This window comes from Larus michahellis, chromosome 2, assembly GCF_964199755.1.
Source record: "Larus michahellis chromosome 2, bLarMic1.1, whole genome shotgun sequence".
Classification (NCBI taxonomy): Eukaryota; Metazoa; Chordata; class Aves; order Charadriiformes; family Laridae; genus Larus; species Larus michahellis.
This window is the reverse complement of record NC_133897.1, coordinates 102,828,647-102,855,783: the sequence shown is the minus strand read 5'-3', so window position 1 is coordinate 102,855,783 and position 27,137 is coordinate 102,828,647. Positions and strand designations below refer to the sequence as shown.

The window sequence follows — 27,137 nt, the reverse complement described above, 5'->3', positions numbered from 1 at the left end:
GAGACACTGCATATAATTTAGACTGAAGTCCTTGAAGAAAATGCAGCTTTCCTCACCAATACAGAATAAATAAATACTGTTTTTCAGCCTGAATTGGTAGCAGACATTTTCAGTTCCCCACTTGTGTGCTGTTAAAATAAGTTAACCCATTAATATTTGAGAACGTAAGTTTCTCTGGTGCAAATGTCTCCAAATAGGCAATGCTTTCCTTGACAGATTGTCCCTCCCTTCTCTTTTCTCCCCCACATTTGATTATTCCTAAATGCTTATAGCCATTAATTCTAATATTCCAATCAATCAGATCTTCCCAGCAGGTTTCAGTAATATCAGTTAGGTCAAAATATGCTCCTAAATGAGCAATTCAACTCCTCTTGTTTATTATGCAGGCTTCTAATGTTGATGTATAGATGATTACAGAACTTCTCCTCACTTTCATTGGTATCTTGTTTAATTCTGTTCTTTGACATCTTAATTTCACCTTGAGTGAAAGCTCATTTTCCCTCTGTTTTCAGCCCCCATTCGTGTTCCAGGGCAGCACCTCATTAATGCTCTGTCCTTCAAGAGAAATGAGGCACGAGGACGGGATCTGTGACTCCCAGTTGTCTCTCCAAGCTGCAGCGCTCCCTAACGCTTCTCCTCGAGTCATTATTCCTCTGCAGAAGATGGCCAGCTATACCTTAGGAGCCGCAGGGTAGGAGCCCGCAAATGGACAAGTAGCTCTAGAGGAATTGGCCAGCAGTAAATTGCTTCCCTCGGCAACTCATTTGTGCGTTCCTGCAATGGTAGTATGGCTGGGTTTCTGCTGAGGGCTTTCAATCAGGCTTGAAGCAAAAGCATCAGTCTGTGTCAAGGTGAAGCCTGCTCTGCCCCGAGGCATGGCCTGGAAAGGCAGCTCTGCTCCGTGTGTGTGTGTATATATTTATCACTGTCCACAGTGGAGTGGGGGGGAACTTGTGGCGGGCTGCAACTAGTCAGTAGCCATGCGTAGGTGGAATAAAGATCCCCCTGTTTGGGAAAGACCCTCTGAAAAGCAATTCCTATCCGGTTTGGGAGTATATTGATTTTTACTGATGTGCTATCCCATGGGAGCAACTAATCTCAAAAAGATTTTGGAAAAATAGGAAGGGCCACAGCAAATTCACTTCTGCATCCGAAAGTACAGAAGAACCCACCCCGTGATTAGACTGCGATTCCCTCAGTGCAGGGAAATTCCTCTCAAAATACCACCGTCCACAGCACCATGCATTATGGGCTGCAGTTCGTTGAACAGTTTAGTGACTCATCCTCTCTTCCATTAATTTCTAGGGCAACTTTAATGACACCCTTAGTTAAAATGGAGATTGTCCCCGTGATTTAAAACAAAGCTGCAAACTCGCTCTTTTGTCTTTAGAGTAAGTATGCGTGCATATGTGTGTGTTTATATACATATAATATATACCTACATATATATATATATGTCTGTAAGTATATATCTAAGTATATAAAGCAAGTGCACAACTAGTCTTAGCTATCCCAAATTTTTGGCAAGTGGTGTCTTGAATGATCTCGACCATGCTGCTGGATCCTAGGCAAGAGCAATATTTACCAATGCGGAAGGTCCTGTTCACTTACGCAACTCCCCGGCTGGCTTAGAAGCAAAGCCTGGCTTGCTTCTATATAGCCAAAGATCTATATACGTGGCTGAAAGATACTTTCCCTGTGCAGTACAGGCCACACGCTGCAGCTGTAAGCACGCTCCAGTAAAGAGACCAGCCTTTGAAGTTCGATTTTGCAAGAAAGGGCATTACAGGTTTAACACAAGGATGCCTGGCCTATTTATGACTGAGGTGCCTGGAGGAGGGCAGTTTGAAGTTTGATACCCTAATCACAACCCAGCCAAGACGACATGTTTGCCCAGTGGTTATGGTGATGATAGTGTGTGTGCTTTTAAGCAAAGGGCTTGAGGATATGCACTGTAAGGCTCCCTACCACCACTACCCTTGTTATGTGTTAGGTATTTTACACAACTATAACTTCTATTTTGCTTCTATGCATATGACACCATGGATAATGTTGGGGAAAGCTGGCATACTGCGGGAGCTGGATCAGCTTCTACACTGCAGGACCCTCTGGTTGGAGAACTCAAATACCCATTCACTTCGCTGTCTTGCTTCAAATGCAGCTAACTCCTTTTTCTCCAAAGGAAGACACAACGACTTCAGCGTAACCACCAGGGAAATTACATATGAGTAGATGACAGTGGAAAATGGCAAGGACAGGAAAGTCACCAGATGCCAAGGGAGGCGTCCCACAATTTCACGAACACGCTGAACGCCATTCTGCAGGCCCTATTCAGGCTGCATAAGATGAACCTGGCCTCATTTCCTATCTGTCATCCTGCATAAGAGGCAAGAGGAATCTCACCTTCCATGCCCCTGGCTCCAGCATCCTTCCAAGCAAGCTCCAGCCTCCCCGAAACCCCCGCTTACAATAAGTTTTCACCAACAGAAGGCCTGAACATTCAGGCTCTTTGCCTCTGCCTTGCTGAACCTTTGGCAAAAACACAGTAATTCTCGCAAGTTTTAGTTCAGTGTTAATTTTACCTACAGGGAGTAGGATCTCAACAGAAAAAAATAGGGCTATTTGAAGCTAAAGAGATACTCAGTGACAAGGCACATGATGGACTTGGAACTTAAGTCTTTCTAAGTCGCATGCCATTACAGAAATATGCTAAAAGACGTGATGTTACCTCCTATCCAGGGTGTTAATCACCACCAAGTTTCCATGGTCATATTAAAATACATTAAAACAAATCAGTAGCATTTTTGCATATTAAAATAAAAAATATTCAAGGTTCTAAACTGTGTCTATTTACACTGCCCTGACTGTGTGACAATTACTGGATAAGTGTTGTCCCCAGTGAGGGGAAGGAACAGATGGCAGCCTGCTAAAAAGCACATACTGTATATCAATTTATTAATTACTAAATGCAATCTGCTAGACGTTCATCACAAGATACTTTAGCTATTAAATTTCAGAGGGATTAGAAATTCAAAACAAATTATTTTAATAATAATTAACTTAGCTATATGTATTGCAAACATGTTATTTCCTAAGCTTAAAAGCCTGAAATGATTGGGTGCCATCTGTCTAACTACCATTACATCTTTTTTAATATCAAAAGTGCGTTTTGCTTAGGTTCACAGATAAATGCTGAAGAAGAATAAAAAATTAATGTTATGAGCATAGCAGGACATTTAGAAATCTTACCCATGTTGGCTGATTACTAGACTACAGAACCTGCCTCTTCTAGGACACCGATTTGTCTCTGAGAAGCTGGCTTGAAAAGTCGTTACCATTTGTTAACTCTTTGATGGCATACATAACACATGCTGACGGTTTTCAACACATCCTTGGCAAAGGCCTAACTATATCACAAAGTCAACATCACAGCTGCCATTTGCTGGCAGTATCAAATAGAGAAAGTACGGACTACCAAGCAAGAGGAAAAAAGGCTTCTACTTGGAGGGACATGGGAAGAATGGCTCCGAAGTGCTCGTTTACCGAAGATGGGACCCAGGAGCTCAGAAGAAATAAGGTTCTCCTTCAAAAGTTATTGCACTATGTCTGGACGCCAGATGGAAAGTACTACCAAAAAAAGCCTTATGAATAAGAACTACTGCCAGATGAAAGCAAATTCTCTTTGTCATTGATACCTTGGACACAAAAAAAATAGGAACCAGCTTCTTCAAAAAGCTTTCCTTTAAGAATTAATGTTCCCATCTGCAGTGGGCCAAAATTTGTTCTAATAACGTAGGGTATGATTGTAAATCTGAGCAGAATTTAGACCAAGGGCTTTGACTGCCCTTTCAGTTGCCTCACTAGTAGTTGGGCAATGTCTTGCTAGAATCTGTTTTAGAATATTGACAAGGACACGACTTTACACAAGACTGAGATCTTCTGAACACTGCATCTACGTCAGCTAAATCATAGGGCTTCTACCTGGCTAGGAGTCCTGAGTGCCAGCTCTTTGTATAGAGAGAGGGCAAGAAGATCACTAAGATGACTGCTTATTTTTAGACATTCTTGACTAGTATCAAGTTGCAAATTTGAGAAAAAAACCCTTTATTTGCACACAGAAAGCACCTTGAAGAAAAAATCGTAAAAGCTCATCCTTAGTCACATTCATATAAGCCTACCAAAGTTAATCTTCCCAAGGTTACTTTATTTGGGTGACACAGTTCTTTTTACAGGAAGAACATGGCAGGTTCCACCAGAAATACAAATTTTAAATTCTTATTAGAAAAAAGAAAATGTTTCATGCAAGCTAGCAATTTAACTCCTTTATGTACACGTGATAGTCTGAGGATCGTTTTTTGTGCCCCGATCTGCCAGTTGTGGAAGTACATCCAGCAGGTCAACTACTGTTGCAATTTACAACTGGTAGAGATGAACATGAATCTGAGCCTGTGACTTCTCTTTCACCAGTTCTTCGTCAAACTCTAACAAATCACCATTTAAACAAAATGGATCAGGAGCCAGTTTTGTGACTGTATTCTTCAGAACAGGGAAACTGCAGAACGATTCATATGATATTACAGAGAAAAGCCTATGTCTTAAATGCAAATTCTGAAGGATCCCACCGTCTTCAGCTGTGACCTCAGCTAAGCAACTTTTTTTGATCCGAGTCCCCACCCTCCGACATTGCTTTCTGTAGGGGCGAAACATAACGGTAGAGTAATGAAGTTGTTGAAATTTCTCTAATTTCTGAATTAACAATCCATATTCTTCTTAGAAGTGGCTTCAGGATACCCATTGCCACAAGTGATCAACAGCTTGGTTTCACAAGCGTAATTTTTATTATGCTAATTGAAGGTTCAGACTTCTGAAATGAGCAAAATGAGTAATTTTATTACAACTCTTTATTAATACTGTGCTGTCAGAGCATAGAAAATGGAAATCGCTTACCCAGAATGTCAGAGGGCAACTCGACATTTGTGTCACCCTTAAAAATTATACTCCTTCATCTCATTCAGGCATACTGAAAACATTCTCCTATTCGTAATTCTTTTCCTAAAATCTAATATCTTTGTGACAGTAAACGTGATTTGGGAGAGAATCTGGATCAGTAGTTCCATGGTCTTTAGAATTTTTGTGGCACGTGACAACTTCTAAGGCAAGACATTGTCTGAAACTGTCTTTGAGGAAAAAGATTTTTGTGGGGTTTTTAATCGGTTGTAAATCTACTCTGTTTTGGGGTTGGTTTTTTGTTTGTTTGTTTGTTTTTTTAACATAAAAATGAACGTATTTAACATCATACAGTTTGGGAGTAGGAGGGAGAATCTGCATCAAGTCAAGTTTCAGAATCATTAATGAGCTTGTTCTGCGTCTGGAAAATGAAAGAGAACAGTGTGAACCACGAGCACAAATCTCAGCTGCGCGTGAGGCAAGCAGCTAATTTCAGCAGTGGAGACTGTCACAGGCAGAGCCATAGCAACTGAAGAGCACAACTCAGGTGCTTTCCTAGTACTTTCCTCCACAGTTAAAAATCTACCAGCAAACAGTACGTCTCCTGCACAGCAATCGCGACGCTTCCTGAACGCATACAAGCAGCTGCACTCATCCATTCCCTGTGTGCAAGCATCACTGGTGCATACACAATCACACTAATTGTGTGTTTAAGAAACATAGCAAATGCTGATTCTGTGATTAACATCTGGAAATGTAAATCCTAGGAACAAAACAGAAATTTCTAAGCTAGCATGCTTGCTCGCTCTCTCTCACTTATCCTTGCGTTTTTCCACATCCATCGCTGCTTCCTTGTACTTAGGAGCAGCAGTACCAAACCCACAGGGCACAGAAGCTCCTCATGCAACTTGGTTCCCACTTGTGCACCCTTGGCCAAGAGCATCACAGTAAATGATCAGGGTGATTATTCTACCTCAGCATGTCCTGGCTTCCTCCAGGAAGAAAATGGGGAAGGCTAGTCCAGGAAGGAGCCGTGCTGTGCTCCAGTCAGTCCTGTAGCTGTTATAACCAGGGAGGCAGGACTGTGGTGTGTGCACCAGGGAGCACCCCGACCCTGCAGGTCACCCTCTGCACAGGTTCCCGCCCTCTCCTTTTCCCTGGATCCTGAACAACGCGCTTCCATCCTCAATAGGTTCAACATTCCTTTAGAAGTTTGGTTTTCATTCTAAATTCCCTTAATTTGTAATATTTCTTTGATGTTTTTAATGTCTTGTAACACTTTTACAGTTACTTGAATAATGAAACAAAACCAATTCCAGACACAAAAATATTGTGAGTACAAAAATACTGCTCTGCCAGAGCGGAGTTCAATAATCAAAGCAACCGCAGTTCCATCCTTTGAAGGATTGCTTTCAGATGCAGAAAATGACTCAACCTGCTGAAGACCAGCCAACTATTCTGCAGAAGTATTACCTAACACCCAGTTTAGTGACAAAGGTGGACGGGAACAGCACTAATTCAGTTTGTCACAAATAGCCTAGATGTATCCAAAAAAAGAAAAAGTGACAAGCAGGATTTTACATTTCTGGTTGTTTAAAATATTTTTTCCGTTTAAAATTAGGAATTAAAGCCAATTGTTTTCATACTGAAGAGAAGTGGGAACACTTCAGTTGGCCCAAAGGCACTCGCAAGAAATCCAAATAAATGAAGGGCTAACGTCACAAAACTGCCGGAGGAGGCAGTGGGTGCATTGTCCCTTCTTTATTCAATACTCAGGCAGAGCAGATATCCACCTGGGGCCAAGGGGCACAGATTGAATTCTTTCTGCCTGAAGTGAACTGAACCTACATATTCCACCTCCCAAGACAATGCACAAACCACTGCTACAAAGTAGTGTGGAGGGACCACCAAATCTCCTCGGCCGATGCCACTCTATTTTGCATAAATAATTAAAACTCACTGGCACGCTGAGTCCCAGCTAACAAAGCCTTTCTCTAGCATGCATCCTCCCAACCTCCAGGCTGTCACCGTCCTCCTGCTCCCTTTCTCCCAGGACCAATGAATATTTCAACTGAGAGCAAAATCAACAGCAGCGACCGAGGGAAACCTATTTTGGGCCTCTCTTACCAAGGGATGATGGACTTGGTTCAGTCTTCTGCCCCAAATCAAGCAACGAGTATATTTGAACTTGGATCTTTCACCTCTTCAGTGAGCAGCCTAACCAACAAAACACAGCACCTTCTGTCCTACTTTCCTCCAAAATCTTCATAAAATTACCCAAAGAATCGCCACATCTGTCAGTTGGCTGCCAGTCCCTTCCAGACCAACACAGTAATATTTACAAGGGACTTTAATGGGGATTTTTGTATCCAAGTGGGAAATACTGGGATGGGGGGGTGGGGAAGTCCCAACAGCATTCAAACATTTCGAAAACTGTTCCAAAAATAAAAGTCAGACGTGGACTAAATTTCTGTCATCTGTCTCCTATAAGCAGCGCATAGCAGTACCGAGGCAAGCGACTCTCGGCTCGCAGGGAGCAGCTGTAGTGGGATAACAGGCTGAGTACTGAAGGGGGAAGGAGAAGCAAACAGAGCTTCTGGGGAAAGACCGTGAGGCAATCTCAGGAAGAAAAGCTTCAGAAAAAAGTCACCAGTGAAGGCAACAAGAGGTAGTGTTTGAACAGAAAATTGTTCCTTCAGACACTGCTCCCAAAGGAAACAAAGGTGAGAACTGAGAACGGCCATGTGCTAGCAGCAGCCCGGGAATTTACTGAGAGCATCTTATTAAAGGGGAGAGAAATGCCTCCCCTTCACTCGATACAGGAAAAAAAGAGGAAGCTAACTCCTGATTTTTGGAAACTTAGCTGTTTTGCTTAGCCACACAGTGATGCCATTGATTGTTTTTCACAAAAGCACGTTTTTATGTAGCTTTACCAGATTTCTGATATTTCAAAACTCAGTTTGAACCGCAACACTCTCTTAATACAGGCAAAGCAAATGGCAAAATGGCTTTTCCATGTCTGTGTATATATCTATATCTCACATTTTTCATCCTATATTCTTGCTAGTAGTATCAAAGATAGAATTAAGATAAAGTTGCATTTTTTTTTTTCAGTCCTTGGAAGAAGGTTAAGATGTGTTCAAAGATAGGAACACATCTACTGTGCTACATCCCCTCTTTGAATATACAGCTTTGAACAGAAACACATAAAGTATTTGGTAAAAAACAAATATCATACTGTAATTATACATTTAAGTCAACGTGTTTGCCCAAGAATAAAGTAATAACTAGGCATTGTAGACACTAAGGAAATGAAAGCAAGAAAAAGATGGTAAGAAATTGACTGTGAACGAACATTCTCAGGAGCAAAATACAGGTGAAATAGGGATCTAAATATTACTCTATATTACTGGCAACAAATGAAAAATTATATAGGTCAAATCTGAAAGAACAACATCGGTCAAATGCACCCTACAACCTTTTCCTATACAAATACTGTTCTGAGATAGGCAGATAACACTGCAACATTAAAGCTTATTTTTAAGCTGTCAGAATTTTTTCTTAATTCACGTGGCACACAGTAACCATGTATATAAAACTGACACACATAGAGTAAAAAAGAAAGACCAAAAGCAAGTGTAACTGGGGTTTGGTACTCACCTCCTTCTCCTGACCCAGAGCCATTATCTGGAAAAGAAACACAGGGGGAGAAAAGAAAAGAAAGCAAATTAAAATATTGCTCCAGGAGCAGCTGTTTAGGAACTTGTCACTGTAGAAGTTTACACAGGTGCAACATTTCATGAGCCAGGTGTAAAAACAAACATCCCCCATCAAGCCTGGCATCTTTTAATACAGTTTTTCCATGCCTATTGTGCCGTACTCTCTCTCTTTCCTGTCAAGATATTTTTAGTCAAGGAACAATATCATCCAGTACTGAAAACTAAGCTGCTTTCTTAGCCTTTTTTCAACTGTTAGAGATTCAAATTTGTTAAACCCAAAAGAGATGAAGAGCAGAGAGTCTGGTTATGTTTCTAGCCTCTGACCCTGGGAGTGGTACATGAAGGAGTAATATATAAATCACCTGACTGCAAAAGTACCTCCAGAAGAGAACTGGTCCTCAAAGTAAAGTTGGCTTAAGCCATCTAACTACAAAATAGCTCCTCTCCGCTGAGTCAATCACTTCGTGTAAGGATGCTCTAATGGCATAGTTATTTCATTGACACCAGACTGACTGGATTAGCATCTGATGAGTGACGGCTTGTGGCTGCATCCCCTTTGCATTAGCAGTTCAAGTGTCAGCGGGACTTGAGCTTCCTCACCACCCCAGGCCAACTAACTCCGCTTCAGAACATTATGGAGCTGGCTAGGGATTTCGTACGGGGATGTGCATCCCGCTGAGCAGTGCTCTGCACAGCGTCATCAGCGAGCGCGGCAGTAAAGACAAGCCCTTAGACACACGCTTTGAGTCATGAACCTCCCTTGCTCAAAGGAGGTGGAGAGGAGGGGACGGGTTGGCAATTACTGTCAGTGAATTGCTCCCCAACCCCATGAGCTCGGCGTCTCTGGAAGACGAGGAGAGGAGCAGCGCACACACTCTGCTTGTCCCACACCCCTCCTTTCATGCCTGCTTTGATGATGGAGAAGGCAGATGAATTTATTTCCACAAATCTGAAAGGAGGAGGAGATCAGACAGAGGAGCGGGGTTCTTACTTCCACGTACAAGCTTGTTGTTCACATCAGAGGCAAAACCAAACCCTCTGTTTGCTCAGTTCCCTCCCCTCCTTTTTCTTTTTTCTATATTTCTATAGAAATATTTCTAAGAATAATTTCCTCTAGCGTATGGATTAAAGTGTGAAATTCCACGTTACTGGGTCACTTCACACACTAAAAATAATCTCCTGTCACATGGAGTATCAGCAGATACTCAGTTTTTTTCCTCTGCCTAAATTTTCCTTCCTGTCCTCCTATACCACTATTCCATGTCTAATAGACTGAGATTATTAGCTTGCAGAAATGAATGCAAAAACAGAAGGGCAGTTGTTCCATCAATAGCGACCCACTTTACTGACAAAGAAGACAATCCCATATAAAATGTCACTGTTGAGTCACTGAGAAATATGCCTTATAATGCAGTATGGCTTCATTAAGAAATTCAAGAGAGTATAATTTATGTATATGAGGTAAGTATATTGGCTTATTTGTTGTGGTGAAATTGTGTCATAAGCTGTTCTGTGGGGGGAGAAGGCTGACATACAAACATGAGCAAGTTTAACGTGTAATTTATATAAAAAGCAAAGGCTAAAATGTCTCAAAGAAACTTGACTTGTTCCGTGTTTTTATTTCCAACTCTCACTCTCCGGCTGCTTTCCCCTGTGCATTCAGCCCCGAGGCGAGAAACGCAGCTCAGCTCCAGCGTGCGGGGCTTCAGACGTACCCCTGCGGTGTGTATGCTGTGTGGCAGGGGAGGCACCGTCACACAGGCCGTACGAGCTGTCACGAGAAAGCTGTGTAAATGATAGAGGTGATGCTCAGACCACCCGTCTCAATAGATCATTGGGTTGACAGACACGAAGGCCACAGGCAACACTGTCTCCACCTGGCAGGACATCCTAGTAACGGGACAGATCCATTCCTGCTTCTCAGGGCTTTCAGGTCTCAAGAAACCATAAAAAAAAAGTGTCATCCTCTGTAACACTTTGCATAATTTTCAACTTTTCACTGGGAGCTTGTGCCTGAGCCTGGGAGCTGTGCTAGGACTCTTGTCTCCAGGGTAACCGTGCTAAACTAAGCCCGTGTTCCTGCTCTTTTCGGAGCCTTGGCTACATTTTCCTAAGCAGCTGCTTGTTAAAAAGGTAGCATTTTTTTTGCAAGCCTAATTGGACAAGCAGCCCCGCTCTTTTCAGGCCCTTAACCAATTCAGGATTTCCAAAAGTGGTCTCCATCCACCAAGAGCTGGCAAGAAAGGTGCTCAAACAAGTGAGGAAGCTGGACAGAAGCAGCATCCCCCCCAGCCACAGGTCAGTGACTTAAAGAAAGAGTGGAAAAGAGTGGTCTCTTTTCCAAATAGGCTTGTGAAAATACGCTTATGCACAAATGTATAGGCTTCTGCTGCTCGCTGCTTTTATCTGTGAAGGAGTTTCTGGATAAAATACATAAAGAACCACTTGGATCAGAGACAGCATCTGAACGCTGTAAGCAGTAGACTACTGTCAGAATCCCATTTTTTATTTTTTTTTTTGTTCTCTCTGAACAGGAGCCATTTCTGTACCACGGGTCTGCTTTGCTGCAGATGCAGAAGGTACACTCTCCAAACCCAGAAGAGCCTGCAGCCTCTCTCATTCAGCAGGGGTGCCTTTTAACTCAAACTAGCATGAAAACTGAACTCATCTCTTCCCCATTTAAGGCAAGAGCCCCAAACTGCTAAGTACAAACAGGAGGACAAACAGTCCACTGACAAATTTTAAGCAAGCAGACCCTTCCACTTGATTCACGTGGGGCAGGTGGGCATCTCTGGAGCAGACCCATCAGATCCTGCTCACAGAGAGGCAAGTAAAGAAACGCCAAAATGCTGAACCTTTTATAGATCTATTTAAGAAGCAGGTCGGCAGCTATTCAGTCACAGGCAGACCAGAACACCTTTTGACACACTGGAGGTAAAACTGTATACCATTCTCCAGGAAACACAGAAAAAAAATAAATACATATTTGTGGAGTTTAGGTATTGCAAGGCTTAGCTGACAGCCCAGAAGGGATTTCCAGCATCTGAACTTTGGCCCCCAAGAGTTATTATACTCTGTGTACCCAAGTCCTGGATTTTCCCCAAAAGCTTTTGGGATACAGCTGGGGTGGTTTTAGTACAAAGACAGTATGCACGACTTTGCTTTAAGCAGAAACTAATCTTCCCACACCTGCACTCCAGAAACTTCATGGAGCAAGTCCTGCATAACGTTGACTCTTTTATTCAATTATCTTCATCTACTCATCATATGAGATGGCACTGGAAGACAGAAAGAGCAGCTGCTATCTCAAGTCATAGTTCCTGGTTAGCTAACTATATTCTGCCTGGATTTCACGGTTAACAGAGCCAACAAAGTATCCTTCTCCATAGTGGGACAGGGCAAGCCTTCTGCAGTTAACCCTGGATACACAAGAGTGCCTCTAGCTAAAGACTGGATAAAGTCATCAAGAACTTGCTACCAAAAAAGACCATCCTGATCTACAGCTGGCACCAGACACGGCAACAACAGCGCTATTGCATTACTCAGTGAGAGCTTTTAACTTTCCCTCTTTCCTCAGCACGGTGCAATTCTCCATCACCTCCTCCAGCAGCAGCAGCACAGAGCCTCAAATCTCCCAACCGTGCTGCAATGGCCAGCGTTTTGGAAAAGAACCAAAATCAGCACAGCCCATTTCAAGCCACCAGCCAGAGCAAAGACCAAAGCCAGCTCCAGCTTCCCGCTGCCAGCAGGGGAGCAGAGCTCACTCCACTGCACAAAAGCGACTTACAAAGGAACATGCCAGCTCCATCACCCAGTGCTCCCAGCTCAGCCTTCCTCCTGCCGGGATCAGATCCCCACCCTCCAGGAGCAGGGCTGCCTGCTAGCAATTACCCTTGATTTCCATATGCCAGCAGGAGCTTTTGGGGAGGAACGCTGACAAGCCTAATTGCCAGCAGCTGCAAGGCCTCTGGCTGCCGGAGATAGGCTTTTAACCTCCGCCTTGCCGGGCTGTCTGTAGGGAACATCCATTTGCCTTGACATCTTCAGGAGAAAGGTGTTTGCTATTAAATCATTCCTGCTTCATTATGCCATGCAAAAAAAAAAAAAAAGTGCAGGATATTAAATCCTGGCATGTGATGGTGGGGTATTTTTGGATATGACTTGTTCTTTGCTTCCAAAGCATTTCCTAATGACAGAAGGGCGATCCTCTGCTGTCGCAAAACCTCCTCTCAGGCTGGACAGGAAAGCTCCTCCACTGCATTGAGTCTGGGACTAAGGGTCTCAGTCAGTTCTCAGAATGAATGTATGCTTTTATAGCAGGTTTTCAGGTCTTTTATGGCTTTCTTGAGAGAGCATGAAGAGTTATTTTCACACTTTCTTAATCTAGAAGCGAGTTGCCTAGAATTTCTTCCTGAACTCCCTCAAAAGGATTAAACTCATCTTCTTATATTTCTTCTCAGGACAATGTGTGCATCTAATTATGCTTCACTGTAAGCCTCCCACAAAAAAAACATATACTGTAAAAACCTGCGCATTCAAATTCAGGGTAAGAGTTTGATTACTTCAGACTGAAAAACACTAAATTAAAGCCACTCTTTTGAGAATCATTCCTTAAATCCAACAGAGCTATACTGTTTGTTTCTAGTTCTGCAAACAGCTTTTTTTTTTTTTAACTTTAGATATCCCAAAAGAAAAAAAGCAATGGTCTGTGCCTTCAAAATATATACAGTACACTGAGAATCTATACGTACAATATATCAAGTACTACATCATCATGTGGTTACATTTTCATGTGCATATAATACAAATCTGACAGCAGTCCAAAGCGTGGCTCTGTGTGCGGGCTAACAGGAGCACACATTCTTAGAAATTAATCGTAAAGGTCTGTTTCTTATTCACTAAATTAATTTATTTCATTCAAACAAATAAAACACAATAAATCCACCAACGAAAGGATGCAGAAGAAATCCAGGGACTTGGTGACACTCCTCCGGAATGCTCTGAGCACCCTGACCACGTTCTCTTCCTGGTTTCTTACATCTGTTTAGCAAGCCAGTTCAGGTTAACCTCTTGTAGAGGACAGCGTAACATGAAAGAATTTCAATTTAATGTCACTCTTTATGAACCGATCAAGGTTTCGGGTCAGCAGCAAGACTGCTGGTGCTGAGAGCTTGGCAGGAGTCCTGGTGTAGGTACGGCCATCTCCCCATGCCCTGATGGGTGGTCACATCTCTGCATTTGTTTGTGGGCTGAACTGCAAACAGGGAACTGGTAAGGGTGAGAAATGAAAGGAGAACGCTCTTGTTCATAACATAATCCCACAGAGCAAGGAGGAGAAGCTGTGGAAGATGGGAATTACTACCAGCAAGGCCTTTGCTTCACGGCCCTGTTCTTCTCCACCCAGTCACAGGTGGAGGTTAGGTGTAGGCAAAAATTGTATACAGTTTGATTTGACTCATTGTTTCTCAAAGGTATATTAAGGTATTAAGCAAAGAGAACACTAAAGCTGCACTTCACTCATGTTCCTAGTTTCTCTGTATTTTGCAACATGGGGCCACATACATTGGCTGAAACCCATTATCCGCAGCTTGTGCCAGGGGTAATTAGGCATAGGAACACCTCTGAAAACCAAGTTTTCAGAAAAACCCGATGTTCCTTCATTGGAAAATGGGCTCTGACAATGTTAAGACCTGTATATGCTGTCCTGAAAACTTCAGCTGTACCTTCTCTTACATTTCTCGAAAATACCATTTTTAATGTCAAAACTTGCATTTTGTTCATTCCTAAATGAACTTGTTCATTCACACCTATGATTGACGCTTTTTTCTAACGTTGCTTATTTTAGGATCTTGCAATTCTGACAGCACTTGGACAAAGGAAATAAATATATAAATCTGCTGTTAAATTACCCATGACTGTAAAAATGTAATGGAAATGTTACCTGCCAAGAAATAGGTCTGACTAAATCACTCAGTATAGTCTGTTCCAGTGCCGCAGCTTCAGAGGGTATCAATCCCTAGCAAACGGGAAGTATTTCATTCTTATATGAGATTCAGAAGTCTGATGTACTTTTAATATTAAATAGTTGTTACAACACCGTAGGGGAATTTCATCCTGTTGTCTCAGATGCATCCTGTCAGGATGAAGATTTGCTTTGAAAAAACGAAACTCTGATAGGAAAACAGTGAATCTATACTTAGCTCCCAATGATGTCCCAGAACAATGCATTTTCATAGCAAATTAGGAAGCACTTGGCGAAAATGAATGGCGGTCTATAAAGGATTTTTTAATTCGGGCATTTGATTCTCAACATATATGGGTTACAGATTAAGAGTACAAATATATTGACTTCTCGATGACCTATGATCCCCAGCAGGGCATGGACAGGTTGTGGAGGATGGCTTTTATCATCCAATATTCCCACATCAGCTGGAGCACATCAGACACTCGAGGAGCAGCAGGTACCATTCTGGTAGAGCTCCACTTTCCATTGTGCCAGTGTAAACGCAGTACGCAGCCTGAATCGCATCCTCAGTTTCAGAAATGTGTTTTCAATACTTTCTGGTCAATTGTCTCAGCACACGTCTTGATCTATTACATGAAGTGCAAAAAATTACGCTGCGTTTCCTGGGTTTTGTGTAGGACTTAAAGAAAAGGAGAGGGAGGTTAAAAAAGAAATCTCGGGCTAGCTGAGTACCACAGTAATTTGCTGCCAGCAACCTGAGGCTGAGAAGAATCAATTTTTCGTTTCAAAATGTCTTTTTCTTAGTAGGGTAGAATGCATATAAAAATAATCACTATTTTTTGTTGTTCCCAAAACATTATCCTAGTATTTTGCTTTAGTGAGGGAAAGAAACTTTCATGTTGTGAGTCTGTTTCTTAAAATAATTTGGGCATGAAATTAAAAGAAATATTTACTTATACATCCTCAGTTCAAACCTTCATAATACTTCTTGAGTGTTGTTATAGGAATATGTGAGTAGTCCAAAACTGTAATGCATTTTTTTCCTATTTCTGCAGTGTCTGGAGATAATTTACAGGTGGGAGATTGAGAAAGAAGGTAGATTCAGTCATCCGCCTGAGGTGTGCTGGAATTATGCATCTGAGCTGGACACAAAACGCAGGTTTCTTTCCATTCTAGGACCAAAGTCATAGATCGTTTTGGATCTTGGTGAACAACCCCAAATCTCAGTATGGGTCTGTGCTGCAGTCAGAGGCGTTACAGCGGCTCATGTAAAACACAGCCACGCTCCATTTAAGTGAGGTAGCTCTGGGACTGGCAGCAGCAAGGAACTTGGCCTAGGTACACTGCCCAAATATTTACCCTAATTTCCAGGTAGGAGGTTGCAGCTACCAGCGAGTTCCAGGCTGCTACCTCTAAATTGTCATCAATAACTAGCCTAGCCAACGTAAAGCTAGGGAGGAGAGTACACCTCATCTCTAGTCATGCTTCTGGCTGCCATATAGATGTAACCTCACTTAGGCTAATCTAAGCAACTATTGTGTATCAAAAGATGAGGGATGTCCCACAACGTAAATTTTTGTGCGTGTTATTTACATATGAAAGAACGCAGTTGTTGATGCTACCGAGTCATTTAATTTAATTCTGAGAAAGCCAGACATGTGTCTGGTCTCACTAGCTTTGAATCTGTCCAGAGGTTTAGAAGACCTCTGATGGCTAAAGTTTCTGTGTCCAAGAGCATGTTCTAATATTTAAGACAGTGAAAACCTGTCCCATGTATTGTAAGCGTGTGGAAAATCAGTATTTTAAGTGTGTGGAAAGACAGATAAGGCCAGTCCATCACAAATATGAGGTGCAATGATTTGTAAGAGTTGTGCATACCCTCAAAGTAATGACCTAATGTGAAATTAGTCAAAGATGATGCCTTGGATACAGGTGGAGTGGCAGTCAGAATGATCAGTGTCACTTGCTGGATGTCACGCTAATTCTGTACATCCAAAAAATGAGTCCTAAATAAATGACTAATTTGGAGTAGTCTCCAAATTTGTGGCAAGCCCTTTGATGATATCAAGGCTCCTCTATACATACAACAGAAGCATTCACAAGCTGTTTTGTCAGATAAAGTACTTCTACTTTTAATGTTTATTTATTAACCTGTTAGCATATCAGAAGATGTATCAGATTTCTTCTCTATAAAATACTCCATTGCTAAAAAGGACTTTGGGTTTCCACATTATTTTATTCTATGAAAAGTGTGAAAATTAAAATCTCTGGAATCAAGGGCAAAACCAAAGAGCTAACCATATAACATCATTCATTAGTGACACAAAGGGGTGTTTTACATACCAGAATAACAAGGTCCTCTTGATACCACTGTTATCTCTTTCTGATGCTTGCAAGAAGCTCTCCTGAGGAAGCATTCATTTTGGTAAGTGTCTCCATTTGATCCACAAACAGGAATATAGTTTGTGTGACACTGAAAAAGAAATTATAAAGTAACTCAGACATACAAAATCGCGGTTAATCTCTTCTGCATTCAATACACAGGAAGATAGTTGTGTAAATATGAATTACTAGCAGTAACTTACAAATCTGTTCACTAAAGGAAGATTGAAAATATATTAGTTTCTCAGTATCACTGTATGTCTTCCATTTGGATCACTGAAATAATAGTCCAACTCCTTATGGGCTGAACATAGGAATTCAGTAGGAAAGATTAAAAGAACAAAGTAACTACAGTGGGACTCGGTAATGGCTAGAGGGATTATGACAAGCATCTAGAAGTATTTGAAGAATAAACACACTGAGGAAGGAGAAAACTTCTTCAAGATAATACAAGAATGTGTGACTAGGCACAGGGGGATGAAACTGAGCAAAGGAAAATTTAAGGTGAACAGTGCTTAAGGGGAGATTTTCTGATGTTTTTGGTCATAGAATAATCTTTCAAGGGAGATGGAAAACAATCGCCATCCCCATTAAATTCATGAGCATCAGGAATCTCTTTTACTTGGTCAACAACTATAATAATGCTTTCAGTAAATTTTTAAAAATTTTAAAGATGAAAAATTTTAAGCTCAAAGTCAGTAGCATTGGTACATTTAACAAAAAGCATGGAAGAAAGGAAAATTCATCATTCAGAATGGTTTTGGCAGGAGCAGCCTGTATTTTGCTATTTTCTAACATTCTAAGCATGATGGATTATATACCCCTTGAGTGTATAATGTCTATTAAAATGCTGGGAAACAAACACTGAGACAGGCAATCCGCCTAACACCTGCGAGTGCTGCACCGCTCCCTGCTGAACGGGAGATCCAAACCCCACTTCACTGCATGGAAAAGGAGATGTTGCCTTGTTTGGGGCTGCAATTCCGGGTACCTTTTGCATCTTTCAAATCCCGAGGCAAAAAAACACTAAGCAACAAAAAGCAATGAACAAAGACACCGACCAGCCACCGAATTTCTTAACCATATAAAGTGTATGATTAAATTGATGATATAGTTCAACCACTGAGAGTTCACACAAAAATAGCAACATTTAGTTAAATTAAACTGCTCCAAAAGGACAAGAGTTTCTTCTCCAAATTCCAAATGACAGTCTCTGCCGCAACAGTTTGTGCTTTGGCATACACAGACGTCAAAATACTCGATTTTTAAAACATAATTTTGAAGGGAATCTTTCTTCATTCTTCCTTTGTCATCCTGCCATAGATGACCAACCGAGAATGAACTGAGCATGCGTGGGCAGAATTAAATCACGCTGCCAGCTCTGAAAACTATTTCTAACAGTTTTGTAATACTTTCCCATAGTGAGTAGCTTTCAGACATTCAACCACAACCGTCAGTCCTGTCATATCTCACACTGAACAGTCACTTCTAGGGAATAATTAAACAGGCAACTTTTGGGGGGAACAGTACTTTCCAACAGATAATTCCCTATTCAATATTAAAGTTTTCCGTGCGATGTTTTAAAGCTGCAGGTTTTTGTCCTGAGGATAGAAAATGAGAGGCAAAGTGATTCCTTTTTTACAGTTTGGTAAGACTTTAGCAGTTTGGTACAGTGCAGCCAAAAGTTCTCATGTAAATGTCCCTTAGGAATAGAGTTGTTTTCTTGTGAGGAAATTCTCCAATAGGTTGAATGACCAAGAGGGAGAGCATCTTTCCATGGAAAGGATCTGCTCTGCGCAGCGTCCCGTGGGAAAACCCATCCAGGATCCATCCAATGCTGCATGATTGTGGCGTGCCCAGCATCCGAAGGGATGTGAGATTTACTCCTTATGTCTATTCCTTTCCCTATTCTGTCTTATTAAAGCAGTTACCTTATTAAACCATTTGTTGTCAAGCCTTTCTTATTGAGATTGAAAAAGAGCCCTGTGCCAGCTCTCTCTCACCTCACCTCACCTCACCTCACCTCCCCATGTCCATAACACACTCATGAGGTGTTGATCAGTTTTTAATTTAGGTTTGGTAAAGCATCATCCAAATTGCAGCAAAAGACCTTGCCATAATTTTGGTGAACGTGTGTTATCCCCCACCTCCCTTACAATAAAAAGGAACTTATCCTTTTTCCTGACTAGGCTTGCAGAAAGTTGGGATACCACTAAGGTCACTGCAAGCAGAGCACAAATGAATCCTTCAGCACCTCTCCTACGGTCTAATTTGTAAATTTGATGCTGGGGAATCAAACTTCAATGTCTCACTTTATGTTAGGTGACTTGGCAAGACAAGAGAAAGCCTACAAGGTGTTCAGAGAGGTCGTGGCCCACAGAGCTCTTGCTGCCGTGACATTATAGCTCTTTCAATGACAACGCTGAAATTTGGCAGCCAGTCAACTGCAACGGGGATCCTAGGAGGAAAAACTTTGACTCATTAATATTTCAAGTTCTAGAAGACCAAACAGTTAAGAAATGCTTCCAGGTCAGGAGTGGCAGCAGATAAGGAGGAGAAGGAAGGAGTGGTGATGCCTGAAAGGGAACTGAAATCTCTATGCATTTTCCTGAATCTGAGGGAAGGTTTGTGCCAGCCTTGGCCTTAGTTCAGGGGTGGCTACGAACACGGTAGTGCTAGCTGCAGCTGAATAATTAAGGTTGAGAGTTACAGGAAGAATTCAGCCTGCTATATCTGAAAAATATAATACCTTCTCCTCATCCTTAGACTTCTTTCCTTAGAGTACAGGATTAATTTTTCAAGGAGTACAGGTGAACTTACAATTAGCCTAAAAATAATACTGGTATTAGAAATGGGTTCTTCAAGAAAACGTATCAGCTTGTCACAGGGGCCAGTTTCTTTTTCAGTCCTCATGACCTGGATATTAGGAGGTCATAAAATTTACCACCTACAGAAAATGAATGACACCTTTGCTTAGCCTAGGGTTGAATTTCTTTTCTTTTTTTTTCTTTTAATTAATTTTTGGGTTTTGATTTTATTATTTCTCATAAATAAAAGTTACAGCTAGAGTGAAGGCTGATGAATAAACCTCTTCTCTTAAGCATTTTTTTTCCCTTTAAAGGCAGTCAGTTCCCATTGTTCTTATGGGATGTAAACTGCAGGATGCCCACAGCATAGGTACCCACCTGAAAGACACCACATCAAAAGCCAGCTCTGAAACACTGGAATCTAAAACCAGTGTAAGATCACACACACACTGTTGCCATTCCGGTTCCCCTTGATTTATTATTTATTGGAAACAGAACACAAGATTATTTTTAAAACACTGAAGGATATCCCGCTCCGGGGTTGGTTGATAACACTGCCACCTCTTGCAGTTTTACCAGGACTCTCATAATATTTGATATGTTTGCCCTGGTTGTAAACTGAAAAAAGAAAAAACTTCAGTATTCTCTTTTATCTAAAAGTGAGGGGTGGGAGAGGAGGAAGGATTGCCATGATAGTTATAAAAATTGTAAACTAAAGGCTCAAAAACCAGTGAAGCAAGTTCAACTTGCTATTTACTACTTTTTAAAAGTTCAGGGGATTTTTCAAAATCAAATTTCCATTCCTTTTTTTTCCCCAAATGTGACTAATTCACTATTTTCCTTTATAAACATGATCACTGGCGATCCAATTATTATCTGACTTTCAAAATACCTTAAGATCTTCCAGGGTCTAATGTACCACATTTGGCCACCAGCAGAGTGGGGAAGAATTCTCCAAATACTGGGTATTAGAGTAAGTAATCCATAATAAATACTGTGTTTAATTTATAAAGCTTCATCTGGTGTACATGACAATGCTTGGTTACCCTGCTCCGGATCACCTCCCCTCCTGTCTCAGGTCTCAGGGCAGGATGAGGCAAGGCTGAAGGCACCAGCACCTCTGCTCATGCTGCTCGCAGGGGCTGTGAGTGCCCGGCACATGGTGGCCCTTCATTCTTCCCCATTTCGATCTGTGATGAGGCTGGCTTACCAAAACCATGCGAGGAGCTAACATGATGCTACACTCTCCACTTGCTCCCTGAGCACACCCTGGTGAAGTTTGGTCACATACCATCCCAACCAGTGCCATTAAAAAAGAAGCTTATGTTTATAGAAGCCTGCTGATGAGTGGAATTTTTAAAGCGGTGACTCTACACATACTTCAGTACACCTGAAAGATTGGTCAGAAACGGCAAACAAAAAGGTGAGCAGCCCTTACCTGGAACTGACACGCACATTTCAAGCCGTCGCCCTCTTCCTTGCACACTCCTCCGTATTTACATGACGACTCATCACACACTCTCACGTCGGACTCCCTTACATTTAATTCTGTGAAAAAAAATAGAAAAAGGAGACAGAAAAGAAATTGTAAGATGAGTAATTTTGGGGACTGCCTTGTCCTTAAACCCACTGAGTCCCCCCGCTGCCATATGGCCATAGAGAAATCAAAGGAAAAAAGCCAGAGCTGTTCCCTGGGCTGCCCTGTGTGGGCTCTGTCCTGCTCCCCAGGGGCAGCTTTGCCTGGTTGGCACAGCAGCTGTCGCTAAACGCCGCTTCACCAAACCAACAGATACAGAGCAGGCACATGTTTACACCGCCCAAATTTCCTTCCATGCCCCCCGCTGTCAGGGACGCCCCCAGTACAAAACCTTCCACCACAGAAGCTGCTTCTAGCAGGAGTCAGGACCTTTACACGAGCCACAGCCCATGTTTCTCACCCACCACCTCTTTTTGCCTTACTTGCCACCAAGGTCCCAAAGAAGAAAAAAACCTAAAACATCAGAATATCTCTGCCTGGTTTTCCAGCCTCCGTCCTGCTCACGCTCTTATCCTTCAGACTGAAAATAAACTGAAGTGTGTTTAAACTCTAATAATCTGCTTGCACTGTAGGAGCCAGGGTAATGAACCAAAGCCCTCTGTCTTAGCTGCTGCATAAATACATGGAGCACAAACGCAGGTCCCGCCTCAGAAAGCTGGCAGCAGAGGTACAGCTGGCTCGAGGGAAGCCAATGGGTTGCACGCGTCAACTGCATAGCCACGAGATCCACCACAAAGGCTGCTTAAATGGCCTCAAGCTTTTTTGGGCATCACATCCAAGGGTAGTTTTAAAGGAGAATAAATACATCCTTTTGAAATAAGTAGTTGCTTTGAACTATATATATGAGAGAGAGCAAAAGAAGGCACCGGTGGGATAATGGAAGTGGTCAATGTGGGCCTAAATGTGACCTCGTCAGGCTGTGTGGGAAGTGACTGCAATGAAAAGGTGAAAAATAACACCAAGGGCTCTAGAAAAATCCCTTGCCACTGTTTAAGGCTGCACTGATATCAAACGACATCATTTGAAGCTGTCTGCACTTTGGCTCTAGTCGTAGAATCATAGAATCATCGAATCCTAGAATCGTGTAGGTTGGAAGGGACCTTTAAGATCATCAAGAACAACCATTAACCCAACAGTAACAAAACCACCACTAAACCATGTCCCTCAGCACTACGTCTACCCGTCTTTTAAATACCTCCAGGGATGGTGACTCCACCACTTCCCTGGGCAGCCTGTTCCAAAGCTTGACAACCCTTTCAGTGAAGAAATTTTTCTTAATATCCATCCTAAACCTCCCCTGTCGCAACTTGAGGCCGTTCCCTTCTTGTCCTACAACTTGTTACATGGGAGAAGAAATCTGCAGGACTCTATGGCAATATGACCCACTAAAGACATTCACTGACGGCAGCGTGATTTAAAATAATGTCTGTGCCTTTTAATAAGCAAGCCCTACCCAGATAACTGGCTTAAAGAAAGCACTGAACACCAGCCATTCAGGAACGGGGAAAGGTAGGTCAAAAGCAGAAGAAAATAATGCTTGCTACCACTCGCAGTCTTAAACAGGCAGTCACTCTCCTGCTCACGGCAGTGTCAACACTTTGGTGTGGCAGTGACAGACACACCAGAAAACTGCTCCAGTGGGTTTATGTAACATTACACACCCCCACACAAAGCTTATATAAATAAACATATATAATGATATAATAAATTGTGTAATAAATTATGCTACGTGTCATATACTTCTAGATTCAATATAGCATAATTAGGTATTTTTTCATAGCTCTAAAGTTACAGGATTATAGCTCAGCAGAAGGTGCAGTTATATCCACATATTTTGTCAACTGTGATGAAAAATGAAAAAATATTGATCCCCCACCCCCCCCGATACGTCCATCATTCCCAAAGGCACAAATGAGGAGGGCAATGTATGTAACACCGACCGGGTAGTTAGGTATCCTGGTTGCCATCACAACTCCATGCGCGTGTCCTCTGATGTTATTCTTAATGTCGCCATTTATCAAGCACGACTGCTGCATTGTAGGGAGCGAGTTAATGTGACAGAACATCACAGCTTTTCAATTTAGTGTGTTCATAACTCGCTCCTGAAGGAAATGTGCCTTCCTTTCTCCTCGTGAAGATCTGTTCCGCGAAGATGAGCAAACTATCAAGATTAATTATGGGGAAACGATTGTCATATCTGAAAGAAGGATCCACCTTTAGGTGATACCGCATTTGAGAAAATGCAATTTATAAAAGGGAGTAACCAGACAGACAAATTACAGCGCGAACAGCTTTCAGAATCCTGTTTTCATCAGCTCAGGAAACTAAAGTGATGTGGGTGCCCCCCTCCTCAACTCTTGGCTGAGCTCGCTGGACTTGGTGCTTCACAGCATCCCACCCGGTACCTCCCTCAGCAGAAGAAACCCCGTGGCAGCTGCAACTCGTGCTTGAAATCCTGAGGGTCAATGCGATGTCCAGCTGCCCAAGCAGTGTAGCACAGACTTTGCCCCGACGTCTGTGTCCCCTGGTGTGAAGAGGCACACGACCGCCCAGGAAGGAGCCTCTTCACCATGGCGGGTGAAGGCAAGGGACCTCACTTTTCTGCCTGGGAGAAGAAGGACCTGGGGGGGTCAGAAACAGTCCCCAGCTAGCAGTTCAGCATCCAGGCTGAACCAGAGATGTGCTTGTTCCTAACTTAGCTATTGCTCTGACTGCACAAGCCAGTGAGAAAGGGAAAGATTTCAGAGCAAAAGTGTAACAGGAGATGTGAAGATGGAGGTGGGGAATCAGCCCCTGTGAGGCCCTCTCACCCCAAGAAACCAAAACTTAATTTTTTTTAATAAATCCACAGGAGGAATAAAGATGACAGAAAGCACAGCGGTTTAACAGTTACTTAATTTTAGGAGTGGACTGTTTTTCTTTCCACATAAATGATAAATGCTTTTTTGCCTGAGATGAATGCTGAGCAGGGAAGGTCATTCAGAGACCAGGAGCCAACGTGATTTTCCAAAAGTATACGAAAGACAAGATACCCCTGTGACTGGCAGTTGAAGATGACAGATGAACTTTATTCTATGACAGCATGTCACCTAATCCCTGCTTCCATTCAGTGGCAAATTCCAGCAGCAGCGAAATCAAGCCTCCGACATGCGCATGATTACTTCTGATGGAATCACAAGTACCAGGGAGTGTGGTGGCCATTATGACTTCCATGTCTACGGCGTTAGTTCAAAAACAAATAGATGAGGATAGGTGTTAGTAGAGCGATGTGAAGAGGAACTGTAGGTGTCTCGCATGTCTGAAATACACTCTCTCTTCAGTGGATTCCCCATAGAGAGAGAATTAAAGTGGAGTTTCTGCAATTATTTCCAGAAGAACAGAATCATTACCATCATATGTGAGAACAGATCTATGAAAGGAGTATGAACATACAGCAAATGGTTTAGGGTGATTTCTTACATGTTTCTTTAATGCCTATCGCACCTCATTTCCTAGACTTTTAGCCGGCATAAATAAGAGAAAGCCTCAGTGTGATTCATTACGTACAGCGAGAAGATGGTAAGAAGTAATCCATCAGCTCCCAGGAGAAAACATAATTAGTGCAATTAAATCAGGCTTCCAAATTTATGATAATATTAATCTCCAAAGACCTGAAATGAGGTATTAAAAATGATTTACTAGTATCTGTGCAGCCAATACACTTCCTGGTGGTGTGAGGGCTGACCGGCACAGAGCAGAAAGAATTTGGCTGCAGAGACCCACATCAAGGTCTTTTGAGGGTTTTTTTCCTTTTTTGAAATGAATTCACCTTGTGATAATTTGATACATCAATAAAAATGAGGAAAGCCTTCTCCATTTTGACTCATTTCAGAGAATTTGAAGCACAGCTCAATACAATTAGCTGGAGATTGGCTTTTTGCCTGTGACCTCCAAATGCATTGCTCTGAGGTGTGAACCTCTCATTATAAGCTAAATTACACGTGTCAAAATGCTGAACCTGAAGAGGAAATCCAATTCGTAGGTTGAAGTACATCAAACATGTTGCTTCCATCTGGGTACCTTGACAATAAAATAAAATCTAAGATGAGCAAATCTGGTAACTTTGTAAGAAATTTGTTTTTTTCAAAATTCATGTTTCTCCAGGGTTTGGCCATAATACATAGCAATGATGAATGGATATAAGGAGACAAAAAAATACCTTTCCCATGTGGAAGCAAGTGGGTGGTTTTAATAGCAGTCCTACCAGCTTTTGCCCTCCTGAATATTTCAGCTGGGCCCGAGAAAAATCCTCTCCGCCTGCCTGCCTGCCTGCTTTCTGTTTCCTATGGGTAAGACCCCAACGAGAGGAGGTGCCAGGACCCCTTGCCCCCTTTTCATATTGACCTGTGGGTTTGGTACAAGATGGGGAGCAGCTTGCACCATTCTCACTAGAGGTGAAAAAGCAAAGCAGTGTGGAGCACGGCACTGCTGCTGTCCTCCAGACAGTTTGTTCTTTGTGAAGCCAAGCTTTAAATTAGGATGTACCACCTCTCATGGAGGTCATATACAGAAACACACACATACAGAGATTCGTGAAAGGTCATACAGGGTCTGCTATTCTACAGGTTAAAAGAACCCCCCACATTGTAAGAACAGTTGAAGTGGGTCAACATTGGCTTGGGAAAGGGCTCAGAGGAGAAATTACGTTGCATGAGAGTACGTTAGAGCCCACAAAGTATACTGGAGATAGCGGCATTATGACTGGATGAGCTCTCAGGACCATGGAAAAGAGTCAAAATCTGATGAGCAGAAAACCTATATCCTACTCGATTTTGGAAGTCAGTCTTAGGACTCCGGATTGGCTTCTCTGGCTGGTGATTGTTCTGGTTTTGGCAAATTATTTAGGAATGATTGGAGAACTTAATGGGGAAAAAAACCAAAACAAAACAAAAAAGAAAACCTTTTCCTTAAAGATTACAAAGCTGAGCTGCTCGTGTGACAAGTACAGTAATACGCTATGTCTTAAATCTAACTCTTCAATAAAACTTCACCTGCCAGTCACACCCTTTGCCCCACAACAAAGACGACACTCAGAAAAATCTTACGCCATAGGTGTTCCCAAGCACAGCCTGTCCACTTGAACCATGAAGGTGAGTTTGGGTGACATCACAGGTAAATAAAATTGCTGCAAAAAAGATATTTTGGGTGCCCCCACAATACCTCTGCTCCCCTCCAGCTGCCAGCTCAGAAGGAAACAGCACAGCTCTCCTGTAGATCCTACCAGTCCCATGCAGACATACGAGCATCCCAGATGGTACTAGCTTAAATCACTTTAGATTGCCATCACCTACCGTGGCTTTGACATTGGCTCAAACACTTAGCTCACATGTAGACATCGACACATAATCATTTACATTTAGGTGTCTTAATCTACAAGCTTGGCCCCATCCCATTGCTTTTTCAAATTGTGGCCAGTACAGCCATTCCTGCAGTAAGTCATGCAAATTCTTACAGAGCTTGTACCCACAGGCTGTGGACAGGAGGCATAATTTTGGGAGTCCTCGTCTGTGATCTACTTGTTCTGACACTGGCAAAGTGCTGGCATATGTGTTTGAAATGAGGCATCATAAGTTATTCCCCATTTCAGCCACTGGGTACAAATCTCATGGATAAATGCAAGTTACAGCCATGTTCACCAGAACTTGTTTCTATTTATTTTATTGCAGGTCTTCAACTCCCCACTGGTTCCTACTACACCAGTTTGTCTCCTTAACCAATCTTTCTTTCCAGCTTATCCACTA

The 27,137-nt window shown here is 42.2% G+C and overlaps 1 protein-coding gene across 1 annotated transcript in view; it reads right to left on the bottom strand.

The window, feature by feature from the left end:
* The window catches only part of TMEFF1 (transmembrane protein with EGF like and two follistatin like domains 1), a 127,763-nt gene that overhangs the window by 33,374 nt on the left and 67,252 nt on the right, over window positions 1–27,137 (bottom strand). Inside the window, exons 2-4 of the mRNA XM_074576430.1 lie at window positions 21,259–21,368; window positions 16,975–17,104; window positions 8,608–8,634 (exon numbers count right to left, since the gene is read on the bottom strand). Of these exons, the coding sequence (XP_074432531.1) occupies window positions 8,608–8,634; window positions 16,975–17,104; window positions 21,259–21,368 (267 nt within the window). The remainder of the gene's footprint in view (window positions 1–8,607; window positions 8,635–16,974; window positions 17,105–21,258; window positions 21,369–27,137) is intronic.